This window comes from Oryctolagus cuniculus, chromosome 4 (genome assembly GCF_964237555.1).
Source record: "Oryctolagus cuniculus chromosome 4, mOryCun1.1, whole genome shotgun sequence".
Lineage (NCBI taxonomy): Eukaryota > Metazoa > Chordata > Mammalia > Lagomorpha > Leporidae > Oryctolagus > Oryctolagus cuniculus.
The window spans coordinates 147894765-147919648 of NC_091435.1; the positions used below are offsets into that span (position 1 = coordinate 147894765).

The 24884-nt window shown below is 43.6% G+C and overlaps 2 protein-coding genes across 4 annotated transcripts in view; one reads left to right on the forward strand and one right to left on the reverse strand.

Moving 5' to 3' along the window:
* Positions 1–24884, forward strand: part of ACAD11 (acyl-CoA dehydrogenase family member 11) — a 98996-nt gene that overhangs the window by 42645 nt on the left and 31467 nt on the right. For both annotated transcript variants that reach the window (XM_070072812.1, XM_002716554.5), the window contains exons 10-13: positions 2376–2453; positions 3133–3271; positions 6864–6971; positions 8761–8859. In XM_070072812.1, the coding sequence (XP_069928913.1) occupies positions 2376–2453; positions 3133–3271; positions 6864–6971; positions 8761–8859 (424 nt within the window). The remainder of the gene's footprint in view (positions 1–2375; positions 2454–3132; positions 3272–6863; positions 6972–8760; positions 8860–24884) is intronic.
* Positions 10138–15454, reverse strand: ACKR4 (atypical chemokine receptor 4). 2 transcript variants are annotated; one of them, XM_008266199.4, is made up of 2 exons: positions 14639–15454; positions 10138–11722 (listed from the first exon to the last, which is right to left on the reverse strand). In XM_008266199.4, exon 2 carries the CDS (start codon positions 11711–11713, stop codon positions 10661–10663), a length of 1053 nt encoding a protein of 350 aa, XP_008264421.3. In that variant the 5' UTR covers positions 11714–11722; positions 14639–15454; the 3' UTR covers positions 10138–10660. The 2 variants fall into 2 exon arrangements, with proteins under 2 accessions (XP_008264421.3, XP_002716461.3); XM_002716415.5 differs by lacking the exon at positions 14639–15454 and adding an exon at positions 13141–13276.

The window sequence follows — 24884 nt, forward strand, 5'->3', positions numbered from 1 at the left end:
GGGACACACAGAGGACAAAAGGCTTTGAGAACAGCTTGGAAATTAGATTTGGAAAGAAGAACAGAATAAACCATGACAAAGGAAGCCACATCACAAAAGAATTTTGAAACAGGAAAAGGCTGTAGCCTGGGTGGTAACCATTTACACAGTGCAGTCCCTGTTGTGGGGAGCAACTGGGAGCAACTCGGACTAGACTAAGTTACTGGAATTAAGACTTATTCTATGCATCTGCTCTCCCACAGTATGGCGCTGGGAGAGGAGAAAACAGCTTCTACACAGCTGCCTCCAGTTCAGCCAATAAACTGTAGGACTTGCTCCTGATTGGAGGAGAGCAGCGTACTCGGCGTGTGGGCAGCCGAGTTGGGATTGGCAGAGGAGGACTATAAAGGAGGAGAGAGACGGCATGCACCAGGAACATCTAAGGGGATCATCTGTGCAGCCCCTGAGAGAGCCGGCCGGCGGTGTGCCGCTCCCCCGCGGAAGTGGGGAAAGTGGCTAGGGGGAACCGCCCTTCCACGGAGGTGGAAGGGTCGGTAGCCAACCCGGGAAGAACCAGCAGCGAACCCGGGGAGGGCCGAGCAGACAGAAGAACAACGCAGGGTCCTGTGTCGTTCCTCCATGAAGAGGGGGAGTGACACCTGTGACTGCCTGGTGTGGACAGCAAGAATGAGAGGAAGGGAAATCAGGACACTGGGCTGAAGAATTGGCAGGTGGGTTGTGGGTTGTGGGTTGGTCTCTGCCACCCTAAAACTAAGCCTAGCTGTTTAGGTGCTAGGCTTGCAACCCCCACACAGAGCGCAGGCCAGCACTGGCACAGGAAACCAAGCAGGTTTGCTCTTTCGCTCTTAAGTGCATATAGCTTTTCAGGGAAAACTGCAAGATTTTATTTGAAAAAGAGATATAGAGAGATCTTTCATTTACTATTCATTCCCTGAATGCCTGCAATAGCTGGATCTGAGCCAGGCTGAAGCCAGGAGCCTGGAACTCAATCCTGGTCTCCTACATGGGTGGCAGGGACAACTATTTGGGCAATCACCTGCTACCTTCCATGGTCCACATTAGCAGAAAGCTAAAATCAGAAGTGGAGCTGGAACTCCATGGGGTATGGGACTCCTAAGCAGTGTCTTAACCACTATGCCAAGCACCCACCCCAACTTACTCTTTTTTTAAAAAAATTATTTATTTATCTGAAAGGCAGAATGATGGGGGAGGGGAGGAGGAGAGAGAGAGAAAGAGTGGATGAAAGGGGAGTGAGGAAAGGGGAGAGGGGAGAGAGACTCTTCCACCCATTGGTTCACTCCCTAAATGCTCACAACAGTCAGGAGCCAGGAACTCATCCAGATCTCCCATGTGGATGGCAGGAACCAAGTGCTTGAGCCTTCATCTACTGCCTCCCAGGCTCATTAGTCAGAAGCTGGATCAGAAGTGCAGAGTAGCCAGGACTTGAACCAGGCACTCCAACATGGGATGAGGCTTAACCTGCTGTGTCAAATCGCCTGCCTCTTACCCTAATTCTTGCAAGATAGTTTTATTGGATATAGAATTATAGGTTATTAGTTATTATAGCAATTAAAGATTTTATTCCACTGATTTTTTTTTGTTTCATTTGTTGCTGTGGGAAGTCAGCTTTTGATCTTAGTTTATTATCAAAAATCTTTCTTTGGCTCTGGCTTTGTGGGATGTTCTGGATTTGCAGCTAGGTGCCTTTTATCAGTTCTGAAAACTTCTTAGAGTAGTGTTCCCCAATATTGCCTCTCTCCTGCTTCTGGTCGTCTGGGGCTCCACCTGGACCCACAGAGGAACTTCTCTCTAAATCCCTCATGCCGGGACCACTCCTACTTCCCTTCTTTTGAATGTCTGTACTTTATCCCAGTGAATTTCTTCAGATCATTCTTCAGTTGATTGTTATTGCTTCCAGCTGTAGCTAATCTAACTCTTAAACCATCCCCAAAACAGCCGTTCTCAAATCTCAGAGTGTGTCCCAGTTGCCTAGGCACAGAAAACAAGCTCATTGGAGGGGGGCAGATCTTGTGCCACTGTGTCTTCACCAAGTGGTACTGCTGCCTCACCAAGGCATGATAACCACTGCTATGGAGGCTTTTTGAGTTTAATTATGATGGTTTTCTTGTCTACAAGTTTCATTCAGTTGCTTTTCAAATTTGGTATAAGGTTTGGAAGTCTACCATGTAATGTTGAGGCAATATAATTTTGTAACCAGCAACCCCTTAGAATGTATGAATCTGTGATTGACTTGAAAAATACATATTACTGACATTATAGCAGCTGAAAATATTTACGTTGAATATTAGCAATTTGACTTTTTTAAACTTTGAATTAAGCTTAAGTAATATTTCTTTTTCTCTTATTACTTTAAGGAGGTGATTGAGTACTATGCTAACAATGAAAATGTGATAGATAAGTGGAGACAGCCTTCAGTGATTGAAAAACTCAAGGTAAGGAAAAAATTAATATGAAAAAAATCCTATGCAAGTGTTTTTTGAGACCTTAGTTTGTTGTGATGGTTATATTAGTAGAATTTCAATATATCAGTAGAAATTTTATTAAAGGACAGTTAAAAATAGAGTTGATAATACACAAATTAGGATACATAGTGTTCTGTAAATGGTGTGTGATGAAAACAGCCCCTTACAGCTGTTCAAAGAAAAACTCAAGATCAGAACCACTCATTATCACCTGTCACTAAATTGAAACTGAAGTCAAGGCAGGGCATTTGTCCCACAAGGGCTTCATTCAAATTCCATGCTTTCAAATCTTCAGAGAAACACATGTAAGAAATTGAAATGTCTGACACAGTATTTATACTTGGCAAAAATCTGCTCAAATGTGGGAGATTTTTAACTTTTGTGACTTAATAAGTTTTCAAGTAACCAAATTCAGTTTTTTCAGCCAAATCTAAGGAACCCTGGAGGAAAAGGCACTCAACAGTGAAGAAATTGTTGATCCATGAGTTAGTAACCATTTGGCTAGAACACTGCAGGACACAATGAAATGTGTAACTCCATAAGTGTGGTTTTAAAGTTCAAAAGACATCAATGCCAATATCTTTTCAAAATGAGCTACTTTGGCTCGTGGTTAACTGTGATCACTCTGGCATGTTTGTCACCCTGGCAGGAAATGGCCAAAGCAGAGGGCCTCTGGAACTTGTTTTTGCCAGCTGTCAGCGGTCTCAGCCAGGTGGACTATGCCTTGATTGCTGAAGAAACAGGAAAATGCTTTTTTGCTCCAGATGTCTTCAACTGCCAAGCACCAGGTAACTACATCAACTCAAAACAAAAGCTGCTCTGACAGTTTAAGCAGTTTTAAAATTTCTGTTTTATTACCAGGAAGTTTTTCTACACAAAGTAGATTGATAAATTTGGCTATTCTTTTCAGTTGCTGGTTTTTTTTTTTTTTTATTATTTGACAGATAGAGTTAGACAATGAGAGAGAGGGACAGAGAGAAAGGTCTTCCTTCCGTTGGTTCACCCCCCAAATGGCTGCAACGGCTGGCACTGTGCCGATCCAAAGCCAGGAGCCAGGTGCTTCTTCCTGGTCTCCCACACGGGTGCAGGCGCCCAAGCACTTGGGCCATCCTCCACTGCCCTCCCCGGGCCACAGCAGAGAGCTGGACTGGAAGACAAGCAACCGGGACTAGAACCCGGCGCCCATATGGGATGCCGGTGCTGCAGGTGGAGGATTAACCAAGTGAACCGTGGCACTGGCCCCTTCAGTTACTGTTGATACATAGATAGTACTTATTTTGTGGGAAGGAAACTGAACTGGTGGTGTTTTAGGTTAGAAGCTTTTTGATCAGGGAAGATATTTTCTACTATGACCGAATATGCAGTATGTATGTGTGTTCATAGAGGGATGGACGAGTATGCTGATAGACCCATATATGACTAGGACAAAGTTTTCAAGAAATTTTCCCTGCCTACCTGCAGTGCATTCAGGTATTTTCCAGAGTCTGAGCTATCCTATTCTACTTTGTTCTGTTTTCTGTTTTAGGGAATGCTATCTATATTCAGTTGATGGATTTTGTAATAACTAGTGGGTCATAATAAGAAAAGCAATTCCACTGAATGCTTTCCTTGCAGGTGCAGCTTTGCTACTGTTTTCCCTTTGACCTGTGAACTCAACATTTTATTGAATGATCAGGGATGTTTTTTCCAGCATTAAAATTTCAGCTGTCTGTAGCTGTACTGCCTCAATGATATCACAATATTATTGACATTTAAAATTTGGGAACAGAATGTGTTTTTCTTGACTAAGGCGGTGATTAGCAGCTCTCCCAAGCAAGTGACCCATTTGGGAAGGAAGTGGAAAGCTGGGTGTTTTCTCTTCGTGGTGGAGATATCTTTATGACGGCCTTGGGCGTAGTGTTTCCCAGAACTTCCAAAGCAGATAAAATGGAATGTCAGTGATGCGGAATAAACACTTTGGGAGGATTCTAAGTATAAAGATGAATTTCCACTTTCTCTATCCAAATCACCTCCCAAATACTGTAGTTACAAAAGCTAATGGGAAACATATGTAGTCTTCCAATGTATGAGGTTTTTCCATGTGCCCTTTAATAAGTCATACAGTATTGTATGTTAGAATGTTGAAAATAGCAGTTTTAATCCAAAAACTATTACTGGAAAATGTGGGGGCTTTGGGGGTGATTTTTTTAAATGGGAAAAACTTTTTTGCAGAAATAATTTATCTGAGCATGTTTTCCCATAAATGCATAAATGATAACTTTACTGAATTCTCAGAACAAATGAATAACTTTTGGAATTTTTTTACTCAATATTTATCTTAACTATAACAACTGAATTGAAGACAACTGAAGAAAACAAACAAAAAGCTTTACAAGTTATAAATTAGGGCTTCTTTTTTCTCTCAAACTGAATGTTAAGCTTGTGTTAATCTACTAGGAATTTTGTGCATTTCAAGTGTCTGAAAAGAGTACAAACATATCCTGAAAGACCCAACTTAGACTTAGCTTAAATTTCATAGGCATTTTTTTTTTTTTTGACAGGCAGAGTGGACAGTGAGAGAGAGAGACAGAGAGAAAGGTCTTCCTTTTGCCGTTGGTTCACCCTCCAATGGCCGCCGCGGCCAGTGCGCTGCGGCCGGCGCACCGCGCTGATCCGATGGCAGGAGCCAGGAGCCAGGTGCTTTTCCTGGTCTCCCATGGGGTGCAGGGCCCAAGCACCTGGGCCATCCTCCACTGCACTCCCTGGCCACAGCAGAGAGCTGGCCTGGAAGAGGGGCAACCGGGACAGAATCCGGCGCCCCGACCGGGACTAGAACCCGGTGTGCCAGCGCCGCTAAGCGGAGGATTAGCCTAGTGAGCCGCGGCGCCGGCCAAATTTCATAGGCATTTCACTACCTATCCTTGAAGTCATTGTTTAGAAGCAATATAAAAATTCTGGGGATGGGCATTAGACATAGCCATTTAGGATGCCAGCATCCTGGGTCTGAGTCCCAACTGTGCTCCTGGTTTCAGGTTCCTGCTAATGCACAGCCTGGGAAGCAGCAGATGATGGCTCAAGTAATTGGGTCCCTGCCACCCATGTGGGAGGAGTTCCAGGTTCCTAGTTAAGCCTGGCCCAGCCCTGGCTGTTGTAGGCATTAGAGGAGTGAACCAGTGAATGGAAGATTCTCTCTCTCTCTCTCTCTCTCCCTCTTTCAAGTAAAATATAGAAATAAATCTTTTTTTTTTTTTTTGACAGGCAGAGTGGACAGTGAGAGAGAGACAGAGAGAAAGGTCTTCCTTTAGCCGTTGGTTCACCCTCCAATGGCCGCCGCGGCCAGCGCGCTGCGGCCGGCGCACCGCGCTGATCCGATGGCAGGAGCCAGGAGCCAGGTGCTTTTCCTGGTCTCCCATGGGGTGCAGGGCCCAAGCACCTGGGCCATCCTCCACTGCACTCCCTGGCCACAGCAGAGGGCTGGCCTGGAAGAGGGGCAACCGTGACAGAATCTGGCGCCCTGACCGGGACTAGAACCGGTGTGCCGGCGCCGCTAGGCGGAGGATTAGCCTAGTGAGCCGCGGCGCTGGCCGAAATAAATCTTTTTTTAAGAAGGGGAGCATATATCAGAGAAAGACATTTGGAACATTTTGCTCCATAGCAGACACAATATATTCTTTCTAGCTGAGGTTAGACACCACAATGTATCCAGTACCAATCCACACCTTCCCAGGTTTGGAGAGGGGCTGGATATTCTGCCCAGGGCAGGAATTATATCTTTAGGTTCCTGAGAGAGGATCTGCTACTTTTTCAGGTACTATGGGGTACACAAAAGTACAGCCCGATGTTAGGGTCAGAAGACTGTAACTGACATGAGAACAGAGGAGGGGTTGTTTCTGTGGTGGTAATGCGAGATTCTACACAGAGGAGCTGGCTCACAGCAGGAATTGTGAGTGACAGAATTGCGCTGGAGAGAAGGCCTGTTCCAAACAAAGCTGTAGAAATAAGAAAGCAGAGTATATGTGCAGAGCAGCAAAAAGACTAGAGAACTGGGGCCCCTGGGGGACATGTGATGTCTGCTCTTCAAGAGCATTGTTGCCACTCTAAGCAGGACACCCGGTATTTGTGGTATGGCAGGCAAGTTTAGGTGAGTGAATTCAGCCCCCTGTGAGCCAGGGCTCCTTAGAGCCAGGCTTCATGGAGATGAACAGGTTCGAGTCTGTGATTCAGGACAAGTTGAATGGACATGCACTGGATGCCATATCGTCATCATAAAGCATGTTCTGTATTTCTCAGAATCTGTCAGCAAACACTTGCTTTACGAAGATGCAGCCCATATTGTGTGCATACATGTGTGGGTTCCTTGCTGGTAAGTATTTATGTGCACACCATGCTTCTTCTGTGTAGATACGGGGAACATGGAGGTGCTGCACCTCTATGGGAGTGAGGAGCAGAAGCGCAAGTGGCTGGAACCTCTCCTTCAAGGGACCATCGTCTCTGCCTTCTGCATGACAGGTAAAGACCCACCACCCCTCTGCTCCTGGCATCGGCAACCATCTGGGGGTACTGTAGATGAGCTGCAGAAATGTGGTATGTGGCTCTGAGTGCCCTTCAGGCTTGCCCGTGGCTAGATATGGAAACATGTTTGTTTTGAGCCTGGTTTTAAAGTTTAGGATTTGAAAATTTGCAGAATGGTCATCCCCTTTGAGAGGACACCAGATGCTGTGTTCTGGCGTCTTGCTTTAGCTTCAGGGACTGAGTAAGCCTGGTTTCTTAGTCTTTTTATTTGCATTTTTAAAATTCCCATCTATGAATAGTTACGATCATCTTTGCCCGTATGTATCAAATATTCATCTTTGTGGTAATTTTGTATCAGTATTTACCAAATATTCAACTTTTCCATAAACCCAGGAAAAACAGAGCTTTCAGCAGTGCTAGACATATGGCTCAAATTATAATCCTGTGGGAAAACAGAACTAGGGACATGTTAATAAAGATGGGTTTGGTACCTCTTGAGCATAGGAAACACTGAAGTAAGAGCTCTTCAAAAGCCAATGTTACTCCTTCATGACTGAGCTTAGAATTAAACTGGATTTCCTTTGGCCATAATTTTTAAGGGTTTTTCAATAATGCCCTGTTTTGTTGTTTTCTATTACATGTGCACATTTATAATAACAAAGCTAATCTTCATTTAAATCAGCAAGAGGCATTTATTGAATACCAACAGGATGAGGTGTTATAGAGCACTCATTGTGGGTTACAAAACAAGTAGAGTACAGAACCCTCCTTTGACAAGAAAATCATCTCAAGTTTTAGGAACAGAATTCTTGGCTTCCCTGCAGGGCTCCTTTAAAAGAGTGGCATGTTAACCAGGGCAGGTTCCTGTGATGGAGCTAGCGGGTTCTGAAATGCCACACAAGAAACAGTTTCTTTAAAGGGGTCCCAGGGAAAACTTTTTGGAGACCTTAAATTTGAGCAGACTTCAAGGAAGGCAATGCATATAAATTGGTGAAACTTTTCTTGATGGAATTTGTAAGAGAGATATTGCTTAAGATAGTAAGCAAATTATGAGGTGAGGAAATAGGGCATGCCAAGACAGTACAGATTTTCTTGTGGGAAGTAGAAACAGTATTTTTTTTTAAATTTTTTGACAGGCAGAGTGGACAGTGAGAGAGAGAGTCAGAGAAAGGTCTTCCTTTTTGCCGTTGGTTCACCCTCCAATGGTCGCCGCGGCCAGCGCGCTGCGGCCGGCGCACCGCGCTGATCCGATGGCAGGAGCCAGGTGCTTTTCCTGGTCTCCCATGGGGTGCAGGGCCCAAGCACCTGGGCCATCCTCCACTGCACTCCCTGGCCACAGCAGAGAGCTGGCCTGGAAGAGGGGCAACCGGGACAGAATCTGGCGCCCCGACCGGGACTAGAACCCGGTGTGCCGGCGCCACTAGGCGGAGGATTAGCCTAGTGAGCCGCGGCGCTGGCAGAAACAGTATTTTAATCTACCTCTGGTGATTGGAGAAAGGATTGAGTTAGATGTATCCCAAGCCATACATCAATGAGAAGCCAAGAAAACAGTTCAGAAGACTGAGCATGGTGTCTCATCTACATTCATTCATTCTCCCAATGTGTATTTACTGAATACTTGCCATGTATAGGTTATGGGAGGACCAGGGCAGAATGGGGGAAGGATAGGAAGATAAAAAAGCCAAGGAGGATTCAGTCCTCAAGAGTTTACATTCCCTTTGCTAATCCTCTTTTGCTAACTGATGCTATTGGCCAGCATGTAAATTCAGCCTTTGTTTATTTATAGAGCCGGATGTAGCCTCTAGTGATGCCACTAATATTGAATGCAGCATTGAACCAGATGGTGATAGCTATATAATTAACGGCAAGAAATGGTGGAGCAGTGGTGAGTTTTCCAAACAATTTTTTCGCTCAACAGATAGATCTTGTTGCTAGATACTATGCAAGAACAATGTTATGATACATAGTTGTTAATTTCATGATCATAATTCTTTAAATTCTGCCCTTGAGATCATCTTCAAAATTTAGAAAGAGTAGATCAAAGGAAAAGTAATTTTAACATTACCTGATCTGGTGATGTCTTGATTAGGTGATGTTGATTTTAAAAGCAGAATATATGTCTTTTGTCTTTTTCATGTTTTGAGAGGTGAAATGCTTAGCATGTCCTACTTTTGACTTATATAATTTCAAAGTTTAGTTTTAATGAGGCATTTTACATGTTTAACAATAATTTACATGCATTTTTTAAAAGATATGCTGTGTGTGTTATTAAAAATAACTGATTGTGGCTCCTGTTTTCACTGTTTACAAATACAGTGTTTCAGGGTGGGCATTTGGCACACTGGTTAAGACACGGTTTGAGACATCCAGACCCCATGGAAGGGTGGCTGGTTTGAGTCCCAGCCCCTTTGCTTCTGATCCAGTTTCCTGTTGGTGCTCACCCTGAGGGTCAGCAAGGGAAAGCTCAAGTATTTTGTCCCCTGCCTCCCACATGGAAGACCTGGATTGAGTTCTGTGTTCCTGGCTTTGACCTGGACCAAGGCATGGCTGTTAATAGGCATTTGGAGAGTGAACCAGTGGCTGGAAGATTGCTCTGTGTGTGTATGTGTGTGTGTATCTGTCTTTTTTTGCCTTTCAAATAAAATAAAATAAGAATTTCTAAAAATGCAGTGTTTGAAAAATAGGAAACTTTATATATATAGGATAATACATTTTTAGCTAACTCTCAGTGATATAGTAACAAATAGATGAGTTCTTTAAGGAGTTATAAAAATTGTACCATAGATTAATATGGTCCTCTGAGGGCTGCTTCTAAATCATACAGGAGAAATCTAACATTTACCAGCATAAGCCCTTATTCTAAAAATAAGTTGACATCATGGAAGCAAATTATATGTCTTGAAACTTACCAGGGATGAAACAAAAGGGCCAGAAAATCTTATGAACTTCTTTGTTGTCATTAATTGCTATTCTTTCTGGGATTTTATAAAAATTACTTGCAAATTAAGAAATGGAAAAAGATAGTTTTACTGCATAATTATTCAAGAATTAAAATTATGCAGGGAGATCATTCTCACATTAAAAATAAAAATAGTTACAGATACCTCAACATAAGCATCTTCATTAATACATTTTAGATGATCTAACTTACAGAAGAGCAGGCTTTTTTTATTTTGAAAAACTCCCTTTATTTTGAAATTATTATAAATTTATAGCAACCTCTAAAGAAAGTATAGCGTGGTCCCAGGTAACCTCCACCCAGTTTCTCCCTGTAGTTCTCATCTTACATGATTATAGGTTAATTACCAAAACCAGGAAGTTGAACTTGCTGCAGCGTCTGTCTGTGTGTAGTTCTGTCATGTTATCACGTGTGTAGATTTGTGTAAGCACTACTGCCATCAAGACACGGAACTATGCATCACCACAGGATCTTCCTCTTTATGGCAGGCGTTTTTATTTATTGCTGTCCCTTACTGCTGTTTGCCTGTGTCGCTAGTGTTGATTTTCACACTTTGCACAGCTATTACCTCCTTTCCTCTTCTTGGCTCCCGTCCGGCCCCTCCCCCAACCCCTTTCTGGTTATAAGCGGCAACCACGGAGTCTGATTCTCAGAACACCGCAGATGTGTGAACTGAGGCAGAAGCACCACTCGTGCGTGTCCAGGCAGAGGCAGGGCCGCTGAACATTTAAATGCTGAAGGTACTGGTCGGCTCTGTAGGGCCCTCGGAATCGAAAGGAATCTCCTCTGCGTTTTGTCGCTGTCTTCTCCAGGACCCGTATTTCTTGGCCACTTTCATGATGTAGTTTTTAAAAGAGGCGCCCATGAAGACGTAGAGGATGGGGTTGAGGCAGCTGTGGAAGAGCGCAATGCTCTCGGTGACCTGGATGGCGACGTCCAGGCGCTTGCTGGCGTCGCAGTCGGTGATCAGGGAGTAGATGATGTCCACGGCTTGGCAGAACTTGACGACGTTGTAAGGCAGCTGCGTTACGATGAAAACTAGAACCACGGCGAGCACAACTTTGAGGGGTCGGGATTTCTTAATGTTCGGCGTCTTGATGAGCGTTCTTGCCGTAATGAAGTAACACACCCCCATGATGAGAAAGGGTATCACGAACCCGATGCAGATCTCCAGCATCTGGACCGATGCTTTCACCGAGGTTCCCAGCTGGTGGGGAAAGACGGGGATGCAGCGGGCATTGTCGTTGACCGTGTAAAACACCAGCTGGGGGCTGCTCAGCAAGGTAGCGGCCAGCCAGACGCAGAGACAGATGAGCCAGCACGGCCTTCCCGCCCCCGCTGGGCCGGGGACTTTGGTTACTGCCCAATATCTGTCGATGCTGATACAAGCCAGGAACTGCATTCCTGAGACAAAGTTGACTGTGTACAAGGCCGACGTCACCTTGCACATCACTTTACCTAGAACCCACCCGTGAACCGCATTGACTGCCCAGAAAGGTAGGGTAAACAGCAGGAGTAAATCAGCCACGGCCAAGTTCAAGATGTACACATCGGTTTTGGTGCGCTGTTTCTTGTAATAGGCATAGATGGCCACTACGGTGGAGTTGCCAGCAAGTCCAGTGATGAAAGTGATGGTGAAGAAGACAGGGAGGAAAACTTTTGCAAACTGTCTCACCTCTTCCTTTATGCAGATAGCTTCGTACAGGCTGTAGTCGTGCGTGCCATTCAGCTCATTCTCCTCGTAGTAGTAATCTGTTGACTGGTTCTGCTCCAACGCCATGTCTCCCACCTAAGTAGCAAAGAGAACATGAAACACTCGTCTGAATGTTGCTTTATAAAAAGCAGGCTTTGGCTGGCGCCACGGCTCACTAGGCTAATCCTCTGCCTGTGGCGCCGGCACACCGGGTTCTAGTCCCGGTTAGGGCACCGGATTCTGTCCCAGTCGCTCCTCTTCCAGGCCAGCTCTCTGCTGTGGCCCAGGAAGCCAGTGGAGGATGACCCAAGTGCTTGGGCTCTGCACCCGCATGGGAGACCAGGAGAAGTACCTGGCTCCTGGCTTCAGATCGGGGCAGCACGCCAGCCGTAGCAACTACTTGGGGGGTGAACCAACGGAAGGAAGACCTTTCTCTCTGTCTCTCTCTCACTGTCTAATTCTGCCTGTCAAGAAAAAGAAAAAGCAGGCTTTATCTTTTCCCCAGGGAACAGGTTTGCTGCAGCCAGAGTGAGCCTGAACCCACCATCCTGAAATGCTCCAATTAGACCCTTGCCTTTTGTTCTTGTAACAATAGCATTTCAAATGTGAAAATTTAGTCAGATTTCAACTAAAGGGAATAAAAGTTATAACTTTTACATAAGTATTAGTGATTCTGATAGGGACATATTTATAAAAACTTAACAAAAATGACTTCAAATACATTTACTTTGGTTTTTATATTACTTATTTATAAATTTAGTTAAGTGCCTTATCTCAGCATCTACACTGAATGTCCCTGGTTGACTTTTTTTAAGATTTATTTATTAATTATTTGAAAGGCAGAGTTAGAGAGGCAGAGGCAGAGAGAGAGAGAGAGGTTTTCCATCCGCTGGTTCACTCCCCAGATGGCCACAATGGCTGGAGAAGCACTGATCCAAAGCCAGGGAGCTTCTTCTGGGTCTCCCCTGTGGGTGCAGGGTCCTAAGCACTTGGGTCATCTTCCACTGCTTTCCCAGGCAATAGCAGAGATCTGGATCGGAAGTGGAGCAGCCAGGACTTCAACTGGTGCGCATATGGGTTGCTGGCATTGCAGGTGGTGGCTCTACCAGCTGCGCCACAGTGCCGGTCCCTGGTTGGCTTTTATAACACAAGGTCTCCTTAGCTGACTTCCCTCCTAAGCCTGCACTACTTGCTTATCATGTGCTATTATTTGATAGCACTTTCATCCCTGTAGTGCTACGCTGTAAGCCAGCACTGCTCTTGACTTCTCTCTTATCTTCATCTCTGATTTCCAGTCAGTCCCTAAATTCTGATTCTACCTTCCCAGTAGGTCCTGTTTCTGTCTCCTTGTCATCTGAACTCTTCACATCTGCACACACTGACCATCCCGTTTCTCACCTGGCCTGCTGCCATGCCTTCCCAGCTGGCATCCTCCCCTTGTTACACCTCCTTACCACCTCTTGCCAGATACCACAAAGACCAGGATGTTCTGTCTCTGGCCATCAGTCACTCACCTGCTTAGCTCCTCAGCTGGAAGGCCCACTGCTTGGCCTGAAACACGGAATCCCAGCTCCTTAATATGGTGCCACGCAAACCTCCTCTACTCTGCCTCCCCTGTGCCCTACCTCACAGCCAGCAGTTGGTTAGCCAATGTGGCTGACAGGCACCATGCTGCAACATCTTGCGTTCCTTTCTCTGCCATAGTGTTTCCTACCCTTCCCTTGAAGGGCCGGTTGTTACTCAGTTTAGCTTGCATGTTGCCTCCCCAAAAGACCTTCCTGATCCTACAGCAGTCTCTGCCTGTGGCTTACAGAATTGACCCTGTTCCATGGGAAAGATGTTTCTCAGACAGCCTTGTCCCTCTGAGCTCCCCAGAGTTAAGCTCCCCAAAGTTTGTCTTGAAAACTCTATCAGCCTGCCTGGCACACACTAGCTGCTCAGGAAATACCGGTTAAGCTCAAAGTTTTGCCAGAAGGTATGAGCTATTACTCCAGAACATAGACGTGCATGCCAGAAATCTCCTGTCTCAACATCAGTAACTGGATTGTGTTGGCTAGTAGCACCCCGTAGTACTCAGAAACACTTGCATAGAATTCACAAGCTATGTAATAATGCACAAGTATGTAATAATGACTTTCAGTGTTTTCATTATGTGCTGAGTTTGGTTTTGCTTTTCTTTACCCTTTTTATCTCTTGTTGAGTATTTTTGTCCTTTGGGGGAAAATAATCTCAAACTATTTTTGTCTTTCAAAGAATCTCAAACATCCTTATAGAATAGGTAATACAAATATTATTGTCAAAAATGTGTTCCAATGTATGGTTCATTCTCAAAATCCTGTTCTTAGGCTTGCTAAGCAGTCCTGCTTGGGGAAGTGCAGCAGAATGAAGAGGGCCTGTGGGGGAAAAGGCACAGAGAAGAGCTGCTTTCTCTTGGCAAAGACCAAGAGCCCACAACTTAACAGGGCTGTATTTATCATCAAGATTATCTGGAATGGTGCAATCTGGTCTTCATTTTCTTATGTGTTAATTATTAACACAACATGAACTTTGTTCTTCCTCTTTCTTACAGAAATCTTAAATCTGATAAACAAGAATATGGCCAATAATATATTAAGGAAGAGTATTTTTTTAAGTAAGAATCTGACTAAATATTTGAGTAAATAAGATCAGGAATGGGAATGGTTTGCAATAATAATATTTCTGGCAGATACACAGAAACACATTTTTTTAAAGAACGAAAAAAATCAGCATTTGCAGAAAAAAGTAGTATAGCAAAATATATTTTCTCCTTACAAAGTTGTATAGCCATGCAATGGAATTTAAAATAATACTTCTTACTGGTTCAGATTTTCATTTTAAGGTGAAAGTGTAGAGCAGTTTTCAAATAGCTCATTTTTTGGACATGCACACATTTAAGTTTTATAGTTGAAAGCTCCCTCTCTATAAGTAAACATACAGTCTCTGGTCCTTAAAATACCATCATATTCAAGTGAGAAAAAAGAAAGAACTGACCTGTTTCAGTGGACAGAGAGTAGTGGTCCAGTGCTGCGTGAAATCCAGTGACTGCCCCAACTCTGGTTACTTTTGTTTTGGTTTCACACCCGCCTTTATCTTGCCTCCAAGAGGGCTTTCCTGCAATTTAACGTTGTGATAACTTGATCCTTTTTTAAAGCGAAATCCTGTGAAAGCAAATCCAAGTTCTTCAGTAGGCTAGGACATGAATTTGGAAGCATTCCATCTTGTTTCCAAAACTACAGACTTTTCAAAGTTTCCACGTGGCGGAGGGAACAGGAAAGTGCCTGCCTCGAAGCAGCTGGCCAGGACCTGCAGGGAGTGCCCGGAATGTCGCCAAGGAGATCCTCAGTGAAGCTATTCCGCCCCACCCCAACAGGAAACAAAGATTGTGTTAACCCAGAAGATGAAGCTATCAAAGACTACATTCTGAGAAAGCATGAGTAGGGATTAATATTTTTATGCTACAAGATTTAAAGTTCACTTCAACTAGGAGACTCCTGGCTTCACTGTCCCCTTTGTCCCTGACTTGGCGTGTGCCTTTCCCCAGGCTTGAAACTCTCTTGCTTCTTGTAAACAAATGCAGTGTAGCAAAAGGAGAGAAAGGCATGCAGACTTGGCCCTCAAGGTCTGTTTGGACTAGACTCTCCCCCTCCTTTGCATGGCAGTTGCCTTATTTATTTTCTCATGCAAAGCCAGCCTCTCCACCTGCTCGTTATTTCAGACTCAGATTGTTTTGATTTTCTCCAAGCCATTAGTCTCCCTCCATGTTGATTCGCAGGAAGACTGTTCAGTAGCGTTTCCTTACTGACCCCAATGCATCTGGGACAGCCAGCTGCTCTCCATTATCTACCGCTCTTTTTTTTTTTTTTTTTTTTAAGTTTTAATTATTTGAAAAGCTGAGTGAGACAGAAGAGAGAGAGGTGTCTGCCATCTGCTAGTTTACTCCCCAGAGGCCTGCAACAATTGGGACTGGGCCAGGCTGAAGTTGGGAGCCAGGAACTCCATCCAGGTCTCCCACATGGGTGGCAGGGATTCAGGCACCTGGGCCATCATCTGTTGCTTCTCAAGCGTGTCAGCAGGGAGCTGGATTGGAAGTGGAGCAGCTGAGACTTGAGCCCACATTCTAAAATGGGATGTGGGTGTCACAAGTGGTGGCTTAAGCTGCTGCGCCACCATGCCCACCAGCCTGCCACTCTGCCACGTAGCTGTGTATGGCTATGCTAGTTTACCAAGAGAAAAAGCACTTAGATTTGCACCATTTGCATTTTCTGTGGTGTGAACACCCCCATTGTGGCCAACTTCAGGCTATGGAAACACAGTTGTGCAAGTGCTCGGTGAACAGCCTCATTGGCATCCTGAGCAGACCCCAGCACAGCTCTTCCCCAGGAGGCGTCTCTCTGACCACTGCTCTGAATGCTATGCCAGCCCTGGCTGGACTCTTTGGTTTGCCCCTTCCCTTCTTTTCAGTTATCTGGGAATCCCAGCCAAAGGGCATGATCGAAGATCCTCCACTAAATGGTTGCCTCTGGGCCTTATCTCTCACCCCTTCTCCACTGCATCTGTCTCTTTGCTTCACACCCTTTGTGCCAGCTTTCCTATTTGCCTGGGATGTGCTTTCCACACTTGCAAGGCTTACTCTCTTATCTTTTCAAAACTTTGCTCAATTTCCACTTACTCCTGGGGCAATCCCTAACTGCTCAAAATACTCCGCACCCAGCTGTACTCCTAATCCACCTCCTCCATAGCATTTTTGTCCTAATGTAGCTTATCACTTTTATGTCACTGTCTATTATCCCCAACCCCATATTAGAATAGAAACATCATCATTTGTCTGCTGTGCTCACTGATGTCTCCCAAGGGCTTAGAATAGTGCCTGGTTTATCAGAGGTGCTCAAGAATTATTTTGAATTATTAAGGAAGATCCTACTATTCTTCTATGACTATTCCATTTGGCTTACCTTTAATGCTCTGCATGATTGGTCTATGCAGCCTCCATGATGGCCAATCACATCTTCTATTTGATCTGCCTGTAGAATACACAGTACTGGCTTGTGGGCCTTTGCGTGTTCTGTTATTCCTGTCTGGAATATTCCCCCACTCCACATTGGAGCCCTAACTCCTCCTTAGGATTCAGATTCAGGCCTGACTTTAACATTAATCAATCCAGGAAGCCTTCGATAACCATTCTAGATTAGATAAGACATGCCTATTCTTAGCTTCTAGAGTACAGCTCGCTCCATTGTTAGTGCTTCCTAAAATTTTCTCTCTGTTGGAGCTGACATTGTGGTTTAGTGAATTAAACCACCACTTGTGATGCCAGCATCTTGTATCAGAGTGCTGGTTTGAGTCCTGGCTGCTCCACTTCCAATCCAGTTCCCTGCTAAAGCACTTGGAGAAGTAGCAGAAGATGGCCCAAATATTTGGGCCCCTGCGACCCATGTGGACAACCTGAATGGAGTTCCAGACTCCTGGCTTCAGCTTGGGCTGTTCTGACCATTTGGGGAGTGAACCACATATGGATCTCTTTCTCTCTTTTTTTTCTCTCTCACTCTGTTGCTTTGCCTTTCAACATCTGTTTTTTTTTTTTTTTTTTTTTGACAGGCAGAGTGGATAGAGAGAGAGAGAGAGAGAGAGAGAGAGAAAGGGCTTCCTTTGCCATTGATTCACCCTCCAATGGCTGCCGCGGCCAGCACACCACGCTGATCCGAAGGCAGGAGCCAGGTGCTTCTCCTGGTCTCCCATGGGGTGCAGGGCCCAAGCACTGAGCCATCCTCCACTGCACTCCTGGGCCACAGCAGAGAGCTGGCCTGGAAGAGGGGCAACCGGGACAGAATCTGGCACCCCGACCGGGACAAGAACCTGGTGTGCCGGCGCCGCAAGGCGGAGGATTAGCCTAGTGAGCCGCGGCGCCGGTGCCTTTCAACATCTTAAAAACTTTTTTTCTATCTTTCATGGCTATTATGTACCCCATTATATTCTCAACATACAGCTTGGTGCCTTACTCATGGGTCCAGCTTAGCAAATAGTAATTAAATACATGAGTCAATCACTTGGTGCTTAAGTAACTTATCTTCCACAGATGCTTAAGTGTAGCAGTGGAGCCAGAACTTGAATTGAGATCTCCATTCTTCAGCTATTCTCATTTTGTTAAGCTGTCTCTTGAACATCTGTATTATCCCATGCTGCCATCTCTTCTGGAATCTGGTTACTGCCTTGTGAATATTTGAGAGTATCCCTTTCCTTTGTTGACCCTACTACCAACCACATCCTTTCTTGTACATAGGATTTCCTTCTTCTAAATTGGCTCTAATTTCCATCTTTTGGATTTGCATTATCATTTTTGCTTACTCAAATACATTCCCAGCCCTTGGGGCAAAAAGGACCTGGGGATTGAGCTGCTGCGTCTGGTATCATATGAGTCCCACCTGTGTGGAATCATGGCCAAAGCAGCACACCAGCTGGCCTTCTCCTGGATTTTCTTCTTCTCCAGGTGGAAGTAGGAGATTTGGTGTATTGGGAGAGATTTGAAAAAATATGAAAGGCAGTCCTGTAGCTTGTAGGGGACAAAGAAGCTTCACTCACTGCAGGCAGCTTTTCAGAGCACTAACTTGATATTTCTTTTTTTTTTTTTTTTTTTTTTTTTTTTTTTTCTTTTATGATTTTTTTTTATCTTTTATTTAATGAATATAAATTTCCAAAGTACGTCTCATGGGTTACAATGGCTTTCCCCCCCATACCGTCCCTCCCACCCACCACCCTCCCCTTTCCCACTCCCTCTCCCCTTCCATTCACATCAAGATTCATTTTCGATTATCTTAGTATACAGAAGATCAGCTTAGTATACCTTAAGTAAGGATTTCAACAGTTTGTTCCCACACAGAAACATAAAGTGAAAAATAATAGATGATTTTTTTTTAAATGATGATGAAATCAGATCAGACCTATTGTCATGTTTAATCCCAGTGAGAGTCAAGTTGGGAATTGATAGTTTCTTTTCTTTTTTTTTTTTTTTTTAACAGAAGATCAGTTTAGTGTACATTAAGTAAAGATTTCAACAGTTTGCACCCCCATAGAAACACAAAGTGAAATATACTGTTTGAGTACTCGTTATAGCATTAAGCCTCAGTGTACAGCACATTAAGGACAGAGATCCTACATGAGGAGTAAGTGCACAGTGACTCCTGTTGTTGACTTTACAAATTGACACTCCTGTTTATGGCATCAGTAATCTCCCTATGCACCAGTCATGAGTTTCCAAGGCTATGGAAGCCCCTTGAGTTCTCCGACTCTTATCTTGTTTAGACAAGGTCATAGTCAAAGTGGAGGTTCTCTCCTCCCTTCAGAGAAAGGCACCTCCCTCTTTGAAGACCTGTTCTTTCCACTGGGATCTCACTCACAGAGATCTTTTTGCCAGAGTGTCTTGGCTTTCCATGCCTGAAATACTCTCATGGGCTTTTCAGCCAGATCCGAGTGCCTTTAGGGCTGATTCTGAGGCCAGAGTGCTATTTAGGACATCTGCCATTCTATGAGTCTGCTGAGTATCTCACTTCCCATGTTGGATCACTCTCCCCTTTATTTATTCTATCGGTTAGTGTTAGCAGATACTAGACTTGTTTATGTGCTCCCTTTGACTCTTAGTCCTTTCATTATGATCAATTGTGAACTGAAATTGATCACTTGGAATAGTGAGATGGCATTGGCACATGCCACCTTGATGGGATTGAATTGGAATCCCCTAGTATGTTTCCAACTCTACCAATTGGGGCAAGTCAGCCCGAGCATGCCCCAAATTATACATCTCTTCCCTCTCTTATTCCCACTTTTATGTTTAACAGGGATCACATTTCAGTTAATTTTCAACACTTAAGAATAACTGTGTGATAATTACAGAATTAAACCAGTCATATTAAGTAGAACAGACAAAAAAAAAATACTATGAGGGATAATGTATTAAGTTGTCCATTAGCAGTCAGGGCTATGCTGATCAAGTCACCATTTCTCATAGTGTCCATTTCACTTCAGGAGGTTTCCTTTTTGGTGTTCAGTCAGTTGTCACCGATCAGGGAGAACATATGGTATTTGTCCCTTTGGGACTGGCTTACTTCACTCAGCATGATGTGTTCCAGATTCCTCCATTTTGTTGCAAATGACTGGATTTCGTTGTTTCTTACTGTGGTATAGTATTCTAAAGAATACATATCCCATAATTTCTTTATCCAGTCTACCATTGATGGGCATTTAGGTTGGTTCCAGGTCTTGGCTATTGTGAATTGTGCTGCAATAAACATTAGGGTGCAGACCGCTTTTTTCTTTATCAATTTAAACTCCTTTGGGTAAATTCCAAGGAGTGGGATGGCTGGGTCGAACGGTAGGGTTATATTCAGGTTTCTGAGGAATCTCCAGACTGATTTCCATAGTGGCTTAACCAGTTTGCATTCCCACCAACAGTGGGTTAGTGTCCCTTTTTCCCCACATCCTCGCCAGCATCTTGAATGCCTTATTTTCTCTAACTCTCTTCTACTTCTCATATCCCTAAGAACTCAGTCCTTGTGCTTCTATTCTGCCCACCATCAGTGGTCTCCTGCCTCATTAATAGAGCAATGCCCCTTATTCCCAAGGAATCTCTCTCCCCACACCCATTCCTCATCCTTCCTGTTGGATGTTCAGGAAGCAGTCTCACTATAAACTCTCAACTACATGTGATCACTGAAAATATCATTGATATTGAGATATGCTTGGGCATTATTTGGATAACCTTATGATTTCTTTTGAATGTCCATATCATATACTGAAATCTTACTATACATGACTTTGTTAACTTCACGTCTTTGCATAAGTAAGATGTTTGAGTTATTACAAATTCACTATAAATGGCATTTTCAGTAGGTAAATAATATTTTGTCATGCATTATGAATTATTATAATTTGGTGTATTTTCCTATTATAGGATTTTTAGATCATTTCCAGTGTTTTGTTATTTCAAATAATGTTACAAAGAGCACCTTTGTGTGTGGGCATATATATTATATGTGTATGTGTGTGTTTGTGTATACAGTTTTTCTTTAGATGTGGGAACCCAAACTTAATCTAATCTCACTGAGGTGTGTTCAAGAATATCCTTTTTGTTCTTACACAAAAGACAGTGTTTTTACTACTCATACTGAATAATAATCCTAGAGATTTGCTTTTCCATTTTGGTGCAAACAAAGCTTCCTTACTCTTTTTATTTATTTACTTTAAACTTTATTTGAAAGGCAGAGAAAACTGGTTCATTCCCCAAATGTCCTCAATGCCTGGCACCAGCCTGGGGCAGAGCTGGGAGCCAAGAACTCAATCCAGGCCTCCTACATGGGTGCCATAAACCCAACTACTTGGACCATAACTACTGCCTCTCAGCTGGAGTTAGAAGCCAAAACAAGGTAATGAACCCAGGTACTCCCATATGGGATGCAGATATCTTAAACAGTGTCTTAACTGATGATCAGACACTCAGCCTCCTTATTATTTGTAGAAGAGTTCCATTATGTGGACATACACGGTATATTTCAACAGTCTTCTCTTGGTGGACATGGGTGTGCATTCACATCTTTGCAAATACAAACAATACTTCTGTGAAGGATAATCTTGAGCACTGTCATTCCATTCAGAAACATCTACATCTGTAGGATAAGTTTAGAAGCCAGATTGATACGTCAAAGACTAAAGGCATCTGTAATTGTGAAGGTTGTTGCCAGCCCATGCTCTGTTGGGATGCTGTCACTCTGTTCTCCCACAAATCATAGATGGAAGTACCTATGTCTCTAAGACCCTGGCAATAGAATATGTTGTTTTACTACCATTTCACTTTCTAAATGACTTGTAACAGATGTAGTACCCCTAACTGCCCTTGCACACCAAATGCAAAATACTGTGCAATAAGCTGCTGTTGAATATTATCTTGGTCAGCTAATAATACGTGAAATGGCACTCCATTGTAGTCTTATTTTGCATTTATTTGGTTTGTGGTAAAGTTAAACACTTTATAAATCTCTTTATTCTCATCTCCTCTTTTTGCAATTGTATTCTTTGCCTGTCTTTACTCTGGATTTTCAGATGTTCTTTATATTCTCAGGATGTAAGTATTATATGCATTTTTCATAAATGTTGAACTATTTTCCACCAATTTTTCCTTATTTTGCAATGTGTGAGTTTTCTAATGACAACCCAGTTATAAACCACCACTTTATAAACTTTATAAACTTTCAGAGTGTATTTCCCTTACCAAAGATAACACATGCTCCAAGAGAACACATGAGTTGTTTTTCCTTAACTGTGGGATTGTATGATCAACAATTTTTCACACATAAGAATTTTATTGTAAAATGGTGCTTAACTCAGAATGTTATTTTCCACTTTGAATTGGTAATATTTTCCAGATTTATTTATTTGAAAAGCAGACTGACAGAGGGAGAGACAGACAGATGCACACAAAGAGAAGAGAAGGGAAGGGAAGGGAAGAGGAAGGGAGGGAAGGGGGAGGAAGGGGAGGGGAGAAGAGGGTTTGGGAGGGGAGGGGAAGGGAAGGGAAGGAAAGGGAAGGGCAGGGAGGTATCTTCTACTTGCTGGCTCACTTTCCAGATGCCCACAACAGCCAGGGCTGGGCCAGGCCAGATCCAGGAAACCTAGGCTCCATTTGGGCCTCCTTCATGAGTATCAGGAGTCCAAGTACTTTGGCTATCTTCCACTACCTTCCCAAGCACATTGGCAAGAAGCTGCATTGGAAGTAGAGTAGCTACGACTTGAACTGGCACTCTGATATGGGATATGGGCATCCCAAGCAGGGTTTTTTGTTTTTTAAGATTTATTTATTTAAGAGGTAGAATTATAGACAGAGAGAGGGAGAGACAGAAAGAGAGGTCTTCTATCCTCTGGTTCACTCCCCAAATGGCTGCAATGGCCAGAGCTGGGCTGATCCAAAGCCAGGGGTCAGGAGCTACCTCTTGGTCTCCCATTCAGGTCCAGGGATCCAAGCACTTGGACCATCTTCTACTGCTTTCCCAGGCCATAGCATAGAGCTGGATTAGAAGAGGAGCATCTAGGACTTGAACTGGCACCCATATGAGATGGGCAGCTGCTTTACTTGCAACACTACAGTGTAGCCCCACAAGCAGTGGTTTTACAATTGCCCCACGGTGCCTGGCCCAGGATTGTTGATATTAAAGCTAAAGCCAAAAGAAGTTTAAATATGTCACCTCAGAAATCTAGCATTGATAGAAGCACAAAACTGCCTCCTATTATATAATCATTTATGTCACTTTCTTAGTTGTTGCCTAATACATCCATACCCACCCATATTTTTGTTTTTCTACTTGACATCTTGCCTTTTTCCAGAAATGATCTTGCTTGATAACCATGTGGTTGTAGGAGCCTGGAATTAAGTCATCAGCATATATCACAGAGATAAGATTTTTAGCTTGACTTAATCCTGGCGCTTGAATAGTCTTGAAATACTGCAAAATGTGGATGAAAAAAAAGTTATTTCTCTCACCATTAAAAAAACAACTAGAAGATGGAATTTTGGATATTTTCTCTATAAAGAAATGTTAAGTGCTTAAGAGGGTAAGTATATTTACCCCAGTTTTGGGGAATCACATAGTAGTGCTTAAAACACACCCAGTGATTGATGTGTGCCATCTGTTTTCCTTCATGAAGGCCTCAGTCCCAGCGATCAGGTAGGAACCTTCTCTTTCTATTCATGTTTCCTCTGATAGATTGCATCTGTGACATCTGATATCTTGTTAACCAGATGCTCTAAAAGAGCAAAATCATTGAAAAGAAGGATATTTGCTGCTGCTGCTGCACCTGCCAAATTCTGCTGGTAGCTAAGGGATGATGTATTTGTGAGGGGTTTTTCCTCATTTTTCTGAATCATCAAGTTTGAGCCATAGTATTTCAATTTTTGTAAATTATGCTCTCACCTTTACTTCCTCTACCTAATGATCACAGAAAGAGGGCCAAGTTGGACATTTCATTTTTCAGAATCTGAATTGTTCTTCAGAGTTATTTTGTTTCTTCAGTTTTTTCAAACTTAACCTGATATCTAAAATCTATTGAGCATTTATATAAGAATGTCATAAGAACATTTTATTATAGAAATAATGATGCAAGAAATGATATCGGGTAATATTAGAGGAAAAATGATATAATCTGCAATTAGAAAAATCAAGTTTTGGACCCACATTCAAAAGAATTATAGAAAATCCTCTGTTTGATTTAAGGGAGAGAGGAGAAAGAGAAAGAAGCAGATACAGATAGATCTGTTGCCTGCTAGTTCACTTTCCAAATGGTCACAATGGCCAGAGCTGGTCTAAAATTGAGAACTCAATCCAAGTATCCCCATCTCCAATGTGGGTGTGTCGCTCCCCCTCTTCATGGAGGAACGACACTAAACCCTGCCTAGGTTTCCTATCCAAGTCACGGCACCATTATGTCGTTCCCCCTCTTCGTGGAGGAACGACACAGGACCCTGCGTTGTTCTTTTGTCTGCTCGGCCCTTCCCGGGTTTGCTGCTGGTTCTTCCCGGGTTGGCTACCGTCCCTCCACCTCCGTGGAGGGGCTGGCCCCCTGCCACTTTCCCCACTTCTGCAGGGGAGCGGCACACCACCGTCTGGCTCTCTCAGGGGCTGCTCAGGTGTTCCTTCAGATAGATGTTCCTGGTGCATGTTGTCTCTCTCCTCCTTTATAGTCCTCTTCCACCAATCCCAACTCTGCTACCCACACGCCGAGTACGCTGCTCTCCTCCAATCAGGAGCAGGTCCTGCTGTTTATTGGTTGAACTGGAGGCAGCTGTGTAGAAGCTGTTTCCTCCTTTCCCAGCGCCATATTGTGGGAGAGCAGATGCATAGAATAAGTCTTAATTCCAGTAACTTAGTCTAGTCCGAGTTGCTCCCAGTTGCTCCCCACATGGGTGGCAGGGACCCAAGTATTTGGGCCACCACTAGGATCTCCATTACCAGGAAGATGGGATCAAGAACTGGAGCTAGTACTCAAATACAGCCATTCTGATGTGGGAAGTGGGCATCTTAGTGTCTCAACTGTTAGGCCAAACACCCATCTCCCCAAGAAGTTCTTGATTGCCAGGATGAAAAATATAGAAAGAAAATATCTCTAATGAAAATGAACCACAATTTCTGAAGTATGCCCACTTAAGGAGACAAGGCATTGTATAGGGCAAGTAGCTTCTTCCCTTTAGTCCATAAGCCAC

Excerpts from the sequence above, each read along its gene's own strand:
- ACKR4 (XM_008266199.4), bottom strand. The coding sequence starts at position 11,713 with ATGGCGTTGGAGCAGAACCAGTCAACAGATTACTACTACGAGGAGAAT.